Source organism: Rhipicephalus microplus, unplaced genomic scaffold (genome assembly GCF_043290135.1).
Source record: "Rhipicephalus microplus isolate Deutch F79 unplaced genomic scaffold, USDA_Rmic scaffold_28, whole genome shotgun sequence".
Classification (NCBI taxonomy): Eukaryota; Metazoa; Arthropoda; class Arachnida; order Ixodida; family Ixodidae; genus Rhipicephalus; species Rhipicephalus microplus.
Window position 1 is genome coordinate 4855274 of NW_027464601.1, and position 9799 is coordinate 4865072.

General features: G+C 48.8%; 1 protein-coding gene across 1 annotated transcript in view; it reads left to right on the plus strand.

Annotated features, from left to right (window-relative positions):
- The window catches only part of LOC142786707 (uncharacterized), a 92916-nt gene extending 84014 nt beyond the window's left edge, over positions 1-8902 (plus strand). The window contains exons 4-5 of the mRNA XM_075884343.1: positions 8104-8133; positions 8678-8902. Of these exons, the coding sequence (XP_075740458.1) occupies positions 8104-8133; positions 8678-8884 (237 nt within the window). The 3' untranslated portion in view covers positions 8885-8902. The remainder of the gene's footprint in view (positions 1-8103; positions 8134-8677) is intronic.
- The last annotated feature ends 897 nt before the right edge of the window (positions 8903-9799 follow it).

Sequence of the window (9799 nt, forward strand, 5' to 3'; positions counted from 1 at the left end):
GCAGCACCCACCATACCCACCATGCGCCATGGTGGGCGTTTCCCACCATTAACCCACTACATTAATCCACTATAATGGTGGGTGGTTGTTTACACCATGCCCACCATTCGTTTTTTTCCGATAGGGTGACTATATATATATATATATATATATATATATATATATATATATATATATATATATATTTTAAAGCGAGAGTGGGAGATCAATTGAGCTACATCCTGTGATACAGCAGTAACCATGCCAGTGTTTATTTGCGGCAGTTTCAACCCACGGCAGAACTGCATACGTACATGTAGCAGTGCCTTTCTGCGCATGCTTTAATACATTGGGCATGTTTTATCATGAGTGCTTAGGCCAAGATGTTACCAAGGCACATTGATACAGCATGCTTTCATGCAGCGCTCAGCTCATTCATATTATAAGAAATGTTTTGTTCTGCCAAACCGCTCTTTTCACAACTGAAGATAATTCAATGCAATCAACAGTAGTCTATCTCCAAAATACTGAGCTGAAGACTGTGACAGTTCTGTCACTTTCTGAGAGCCCTTCATGTGGCAATGTTGCAAGACGCGAAACGTTCGTGATACGGTGTTTGAGCGCTGCACTTCAACAAGAAGGCATGTACCTTCTTCAAGGCAGCAACTGTATTGAAGGCTGTGGCTTGTTTATTTCAAGCGCCTGACTAACGTAATTGCAGAAACATAATGTTGCCTTTGAGAGGGCTTCATCTTCTGCGGTACCCACGCCGCTAAACATTACATCATTGTACAATGCGTTTTCAATTGAGTAAAGTCCCAGATAATCTGTTTGCCGAAAAAAATATGTTCTTGTATAGTGAATCCTGCAGTTCTTCAGTAGTTGTTTTTGCTGTGGACGTAAAACATATATTGTCACGGGGTCGTAACGTGGCCAAAGACAGGAAACTTCGTGTTGGGATTTAACTGTTTATTTGGGCGAACCTGTGCCCGCTAAAGGGAAAGTCTAATTACTGCAGCAGTCTTGCACAGATAGCAGTCTCGGACTTATAGCGGCGAACGCAGCGTCGGCCTTCGATCAGCAACTGACAAGCGGCAAAGCGCGTCGGCATTTATACCGTTACCGTCGAATGTTCTAGCGTTATCGCTGGCGGTGGCGTAGGTTCCAGAATAATCTGTACCGTTCGCACAGTGGGCGTGATCTTATCGAAATGATCTACTACAGTCCGGAACCTTCTCGAAACCTGCAGGCGTGGTTTGCGCCGAGAATCGTGTGGTGTTTCGGAACGATAACAAAAACTTGTGAAATGGAACGTGGCATTGCCCCCCTCTGAAAAAAGGCATCGTCCCGATGCTTTAACTAAAGATGAAGGTACAATAATAATGCAAGAAAGTACAATGAATAAATTACAATACAACAATAATAAAAAAACACTGTTTCAGTTTGTTAACGTGCATGAAACGGCTTGAGGCCAACGTGCATGAAACGGCGCGACATGGACGACTTCAGGTCGCGAACGGCGTCGTTGAGAGTTCGTGATGCCGTCGGGGACAACCTCGTAATCAAGTGGGCCGAGACGTCGAGCCACCTTGTACGGTCCGAAGTACCGTCGCAGAAGCTTTTCACTTAGTCCACGTCGGCGTATCGGCGTCCACACCCAAACACGTTCACCGGGCTGGTATTCCACGAAGCGTCGTCGAAGGTTGTAACGGTGGTTGTCGGTCGTCTGTTGATTCTTGATACGGAGACGCGCAAGTTGACGGGCTTCTTCAGCGCGTTGAAGGTACTCGCTCACATCGAGGTTTTCTTCGTCGGTGACGTTGGGTAACATGGCATCGAGCGTCGTTGCCGGGCTCCTTCCGTATACCAATTTGTATGGAGATGCGTCGTCTCCTGCACCGCCGTGTTGTATGCGAAGGTCACATACGGAAGAATGGCGTCCCACGACTTGTGTTCGACATCGACGTACTTTGACAGCATGTCGGCGATCGTCTTGTTAAGCCGCTCGGTGAGGCCGTTGGTCTGTGGGTGGTACGCTGTCGTCCGGCGGTGGTTTGTTTGGCTGTATGCCAAGATCGCTTGAGTTAAGTCGGCAGTGAATGCCGTTCCTCTGTCGGTGATAAGAACCTCCGGGGCGCCGTGGCGTAGGACGATATTTTCGACGAAGAACTTAGCTACCTCGGATGCACTGCCTTTTGGCAGGGCTCTTGTCTCGGCGTAGCGGGTGAGGTAGTCGGTAGCTACCACGATCCACTTGTTTCCGAAAGCCGACGTCGGGAACGGCCCCAGTAGGTCCATACCAATCTGCTGGAAAGGTCGGCAAGGTGGATCAATTGGCTGCAGAAGTCCCGCTGGCCTTGTCGGCGGTGTCTTGCGTCGCTAACAGTCCCGGCATGTCCTCACATAACGAGTGACGTCGGTGGTAAGACGTGGCCAGTAGTACCTTTCTTGTATCCTCGCGAGCGTGCGGGAAACACCGAGGTGCCCTGCCGTCGGATCGTCGTGCAGGGCCTGCAGGAGTTCTGGTCGCAGAGCTGAAGGCACCACAAGGAGGTACTTAGCTCGAAGCGGTGAAAAGTTTTTCTTTTGTAGATGACCGTTTCGTAGAAAGAACGACGCAAGTGCGCGCTTGAATACCTTCGGGACTTCGGCGGTCCTGCCTTCGAGGTATTCTATTAGGGCTTTAAGTTCCGGGTCGGCCCGCTGTCGTTCAGCGAAGTCGTCGGTAGTTATCGTTCCCAAGAAGTAGTCGTCATCCGAGTCGTCAGGTAGTGGTTGGTCGACAGGCGCACGAGAGAGACAGTCAGCGTCGGAGTGTTTTTTGCCGGACTTGTAAATGACAGTAATGTCATATTCTTGAAGTCTCAGGCTCCATCGTGCGAGGCGACCTGAAGGGTCCTTCAAGGTGGCTAGCCAACACAAGGCGTGGTGGTCGCTCACAACTTTGAAGGGCCTGCCGTAGAGGTAGGGGCGAAATTTCGACGTAGCCCAGATGATGGCGAGGCACTCCTTTTCTCTTGTGGAATAATTTGCTTCTGCTTTGGATAGCGATCGGCTGGCGTAACTAATAACCGTTTCAAGTTCGTCAGCCCTCTGCACAAGAACGGCGCCAAGACCTACGCTGCTTGCGTCAGTATGTATTTCTGTCTCGACGAATTCGTCGAAATGGGCAAGTAACGGAGGCGTCTGGAGGCGATGTTTAAGCTCCTGGAAAGCGTGTTCCTGTGGCGTTTCCCACTTGAACTCCGAGTCGGCCTTGGTAAGGTTAGTGAGAGGATCGGCGATGCGGGCGAAGTTTTTCACGAACCGCCTATAAAAGGCGCACAGGCCCAGAAATCGGCGCACGGCCTTCTTGTCAGTGGGCGGCGGGAATTCGGCGATGGCGGCTGTTTTCCGTGGATCGGGACGAACTCCAGACTTGCTGATAACGTGCCCCAGAAACAAGAGCTCCTCATACGCAAATCTGCACTTTTCTGGCTTCAGTGTGAGTCCGGACGTCTTGATGGCTTGAAGTACAGCTTCAAGGCGCCGAAGATGCTCGTCGAAACTCGAGGAAAACACGACGACGTCGTCCAAGTACACAAGGCAAGTCTGCCACTTCAATCCTGCCAGTACTGTATCCATAACCCGTTGAAACGTTGCGGGCGCTGAGCAAAGGCCGAAGGGCATCACCTTAAACTCGAAGAGGCCGTCCGGTGTTATAAACGCCGTCTTCTCTCGGTCTCTTTCGTCGACTTCGATTTGCCAATGGCCAGTCTTGAGGTCCATTGACGAGAAGTACTTGGCGTTATGGAGCCGATCAAGTGCGTCGTCTATTCGTGGGAGAGGATACACGTCCTTTCTTGTGATTTTGTTCAGGCGGCGATAATCGACGCAGAAACGTAGGGTCCCATCCTTTTTCTTCACTAACACCACGGGGAATGCGCACGGACTCTTGGACGGCTTGATAATGTCATCTCCCAGCATTTCATCAACTTGTCTCTTCATTGCCTCGCGTTCTCGCGTCGAAACCCTGTACGGACTCTGACGGAGTGGTCTGGCATTTTCTTCGGTTATGATTCGATGTTTCGTGATTGGGGTCTGCCGAATTTTCGATGACGACGAAAAGCAATCTTTGTATTGCAGGAGCAGGGCCTTGAGCTGTTCTTGCTTATCGTTCGGAAGTCTGGGATTGACGTCGAAAGCTATGGGAGGGGCTTGGTTCCTCTGAGCACGTTCCGCAGAATCGGCGAGGGCGTAAGCACTGGTGGCTTCGACAATTTCTTCGATGTATGCGACCGTTGTTCCTTTGTTCACATGTTTGTACTCATTGCTGAAATTCGTGAGCATAACCGTTGCTTTGCCTCCCCGCAGCTCTGCAATTCCTTTTGCGACGCAAATATTTCGGGTGACCAACAGATGCTGACTGCCTTCAACGACGCCTTCCAAGTCAGGTTTTTTAGGAGCGCCGACTGAAATAATGACGCTTGAGCGAGGCGGAATGGTGACTTGTTTTTCCAGCACATTCAAGGCATGGTGTCCTGACGGCGTGCGCGGCGGTAGTGCTTCTTCTGGGGATAACGTTATCGACCTTGTTTTTAGGTTGATGACAGCACCATGGAGGCATAAGAAGTCCATGCCAAGGATGACATCTCTCGAGCAACGCTGTAGGACTACGAAGTCTGTAGGATAAATACGGCCGTTAATGGTGAATCTCGCTGTGCAGATTCCTGCAGGCGTTACGAGATGACCTCCGGCTGTGCGGATTTCAGGGCCTTTCCAAGCTGTCCTAACTTTCTTTAACTTTGCGGCGAACGACCCACTGATGACAGAATAGTCGGCTCCAGTATCGACGAGAGCAGTCACACTGTGGCCGTCGATAAGAACGTCGAGGTCGCTAGTTCGCCGTCTCGCATTACTGTTAGGGCGTGGCGTCGGGTCACGGCTGCGTCGGCTTGTTCCGCTGCTTCCATGTTGCGTCGTCCGGCCACCTTCGGTAAGTGAGCTTTTGCCTTCAGGGCTTTGCCTGGTTGGTGTTGTGTTCAAAAAGCTCTGTCGCGTCAGCGTCGTCGTCGGAGGATCTTCGGTAGTTTGTCACACAGCAACCGCACCTCCATCGGTTGCTGCCCTTAGTTTCCCGGATACGGGCTAGGAGACCGGCCCCGCGTTGGGCCAGAGTACTGCCGGGGGTGCGGTGACATGCGGCGGCTGGGCGACGGCGAACGGGAAGGACTTCGTGGTGTCCATTGAGTTCCTGCCAGGTAGTCGGCGATGCCACGTGGCCGATCTCCTGGCTGCGGACGCGGTGCATTCACGGCGAAGCCACGCAGTCCCATCTGTCGGTACTGGCAACGGCGGTATGTGTGCCCGGCCTCGCCGCAGTGGTAGCAGAGCGGGCGGTTGTCAGGTGCACGCGAAACGTCCGTTTTCCTCGGTGCACTGCGCTGGCCCGCTGGGGAACGGTAGGACGTCGGTTGGGGTGGTGGCGGCGGTGGCGTCTGGCGACGGAAGTGTGACGGGGCGGCGTTTTGGCGTGGACGGGGAGGAGCGTTGTGGCGCACTGCAGCGGCGTAGCTCATAGTTTCTGGCTCGGGCGGCGGTGTTTCGGGAATTCGAAGCGATTGCCGGACTTCTTCTCGCACAATGTCGGCGATCGAATCCACTTGAGGCTGCGCCGAAGGCAACAGTTTGCGCAGCTCTTCCCGCACGATCGCTCGGATCGTTTCACGCAGGTCGTCGGAGTCACTGGCTTGAGCAGCAGCGCATTCTGGAGTCAGGCGACGATTATACTGTCTGGTGCGCATGTCCAGCGTTTTTTCGATGGTGGTCGCCTCGGATACAAATTCTTGGACGGTGTTCGGTGGATTCCTCATTAGTCCCGCGAAGAGCTCCTGTTTGACCCCTCGCATGAGGAAACGAACTTTCTTTTCCTCAGGCATGTCTGGGTCAGCGTGACGGAATAGGCGGGTCATCTCCTCTGTGAAAATTCCAACCTTTTCATTTGGTAGCTGAACCCGGGTCTCGAGTAGAGCAGCGGCCCTCTCTTTGCGAGCGACGCTTGCGAACGTTTGCAGAAATGCGCAGCAGAAGACATCCCACGTTCGGAGCGTGGACTCCCGATTCTCTAGCCAGGTCCTTGCGGTGTCTTCCAGGTAGAAGTACACACGACGGAGCTTTTCTTCGTTGTCCCAGTGGTTGAGGGCGGCCACACAGTCGTATGTTTCTAGCCAGGTTTCCGGGTCTTCAAACGATGAGCCATGGAACGTTGGTGGTTCCCTGGGTTGATGAATGACGATCGCGGGCTGGGACGCTCCGGTTGTCATTGTCGCTGCAGTCGAGGTCATGGTCTTGGTCTTCCGCGCCTTGTCTTGTAGAAGGCCGTACTCCGGTGGGAGACCTTGCTGTCGGCGGCTCGTTCGCTGCTCTTGGTTGGCGTCGGTGTCTTCTCCGCGATGGGGGCTGGGTTCACGGCTTGACGGGGGCGTCCGGTACATGAACGAAGCAGCACCTCCACCAGATGTCACGGGGTCGTGACGTGGCCAAAGACAGGAAACTTCGTGTTGGGATTTAACTGTTTATTTGGGTGAACCTGTGCCCGCTAAAGGGAAAGTCTAATTACAGCAGCAGTCTTGTACAGATAGCAGTCTCGGACTTATAGCGGCGAACGCAGCGTCGGCCTTCGATCAGCAACTGACAAGCGGCGAAGCGCGTCGGCATTTATACCCTTGCCGTCGAATGTTCTAGCGTTATCGCTGGCGGTGGCGTAGGTTCCAGAACAATCTGTACCGTTCGCACAGTGGGCGTGATCTTATCGAAATGATCTACTACAGTCCGGAACCTTCTCGAAACCTGCAGGCGTGGTTTGCGCCGAGAATCGTGTGGTGTTTCGGAACGATAACAAAAACTTGTGAAATGGAACGTGGCAATATTGAGCATAAAATAATGTAATGACAGGGCCTATAAGATACAAAGTTATCTGACGAGACAAACTTGGTCAAGCCACGCACTATAAATTGATTACTCACTGCAATAACAAAAAAGAACCCATCAGCGTTCACATAACAAAATATGACGCGTATAGCACGCATTATTCTCTGATTAATGGTAGTGACCCTTAAACTTGTGTTGTATAAGCGGTGTCTTCCAATGAATTCGTTTGGGTAAGAGGTGTGAAGCAGACGCTCAAAGGGAAAGTATTTATACCAGCTGAGATTTAACGTCCCAGAACAACATTATGATTCTGGGAGACACCGTATGAGAGGGCTCCTGAAATTTTGCCCATGTGCTGTTATTTAAAACTGCATTGCAATCACAGCGCACACGTTTCTCTGCAATTTCACCTTCATCAAAACGAGACCACCGCGGTCGGAAGCAAACCCACGATATTCGAATCAATAGCCAAGCAGCGTATATTCGCTGTTCCACTGAAGTGGACTATCAAAGGACAAGTCAATTATTGGTAGCATGTGAGCAAAAGGTTAAATTAACGTCACTATTTTTTCGTGGACGAAAACGTCTTTTCGCTTTCCTTTTGTTTTAAGATGTTTTCAAGAGTCGTAGTCATTTCTTGTCACTCCCTCGGACAAACTACGCTACGTAATTGTCTCAGCAATTGTGGAGCACAATCTCTGAAACAATATAATAGAAATGCTTTTTTGACATTTTTCATAGCTCAGTTAATATAGATAATATTTCTTGCCTTTTACGTCCTCACTTGTTATCCCGCATACGTAACCACACTCTAAAAATAAAAGAAAATAGAGGCAGGCAAATGTCTTCCAACACACCTTTTTTCTCCACAAACAACCTCAAGTGTACCAGCTTCCACAGAAGGTTGTCGACTGTCGCACAGAACCATCGTTCAGAGACATAGTAATATACTCATAGCAACATTCTTTTTTTTGTTTTTGTCGTAGTCTTGTATTCATACTTATTCTTTTTAAGTAAAATGTGTATTCGCCTTGCTAATATAGCCTTTCAGCGCCGCAGGTGCTCTGTATAAATAGAGAAATATAGCGTACCCTTCTCGAGTGAGTGTCTATGTGTTGAGCCATTGGTGTGCTAATTTCCAGAGCGGTAACAAAAAGCAAAAGCTGGTTTCCCTAATTTTATTCAGACACCTAACTATTTGATAATTTTTTGCAGATTACACGAAATTCATCACCAAGCTTACAGGTACGTCATATGTTTTGTACTCAAGGAGATTGCGTGTCGTGTATTCTGTCACTTGATTTTTAATTGATTACTTTTGTTCTAGCCGGGTATTTTGCATCAGCGCAGCATTAGTGCTAGGCACGTTGTAAAGTGGTTTTTGTGAGCTTTTGTCACACACTATCGTAGCTATAAACGCTCAGGAAGAAGAAGGAGAACAGAATTTTCACAATTCAATTTTTTGTAGTTGGTGTGGCCTACACTGTGAGGTATACTTTTAATGAAGCGTATCATTAACCGTCATTAGACACTGCACCGTGGTCCCTTTGTAAACACGCTTCGCAAATTTTTCACTTTTGACCTCAAGTGATAATGACATACTCAAACAGAACATTAAGGTACTCGAAATTGAATATCAGCCTTCCAGTGACCATACAAAAATGTGGATTAAATAAAATGGTAAAAAAAATTAACACCATTGGTTTCTGAAGACGGTCAAGCGATACACAAACAAAGATAAATAAATTAGCTAAATTTACTCACCTCTTATTCTTTTTTTTTTATCAAGTTTCAAGAATTCAAGTGCATCAATGGACTCTGCCAGTTCCTGAATTTAGAGCTACAGCTGAAACGATCGAAAAGAGAAACCAGACTGATTCGCAAGCGGAGAGGTCTCTTTAAAAAAGCTAAAGATAAAATCAAGAAAAGGAGGCAGAGAAGGAAGAAGAAGAAAGCAAACAAGAAAGCAGAGAAGAAGAAAAAGAATATTGAATAAAAATATAAATGTCAAATACTATTGACCAGATAATACAACGTGAATTAATGGCCTTGTGTAGTGGTACAAAATGCGCTTGCTTGGATAATATCGATTTGAAAAATTTGCACAGCCTTAGTGTTACTCATAGACTCCAGATCCAAGAATTACTGGCTCATAACCCTTAAACAACGTTTGCGTATAGCGTCTTGATCCACCAATGACATTTATTACTCTTCAATAAAGTGGCCTGTGGCTATTTATTGAGCAATTCAAACTAGATGTGCCTTCATACTACTACTACTGCTACTACTACTACTACTACTATTACTACTACTAGTACTATCATAACTGAGTGCACAAAAAATTGTTGCACAAAAGGAAGACACCTGGACACTACTACTACTGATTGATTGATTTGTGGGGTTTAACGCCCCAACACCACCATATGATTATGAGAGACGCCGTAGTGGAGGGCTCCAGAAATTTCGATCACCTGGGGTTCTTTACCGTGCACCCAAATCTGAGTACGTGGGCCTACAACATTTCCGCCTCCATCGGTAATGCAGACGCCGCAGCCGGGAATGTCATCAAAGGAGTAGCATCGGTACCGAATGACAGTTGGATCACGGCTCTTATGGTAGGAGGGAACATTGTAAAGCGATACATGACCTTCCAAGCAGACATCTTCCAAGTTATCGGGTAGTCTTGGTACCTCCACATTACCCCAAATCCCCTCACATTTTTGACGCCACATCAAGTCCGGCTGCTTTGATCTGCCCACGTGTTTTGCGAACAAGTGTGCGCTCTTCTGGGAGCCATGTGGCATTAATATATAAGCTGCGCCTGTTTGACCCATGATCATCATTGCTAATAACGAGAAAACGAACTTGATACTCTTCGACTTGTTCTCGTGAAATTGGAAATAAGGTGCAT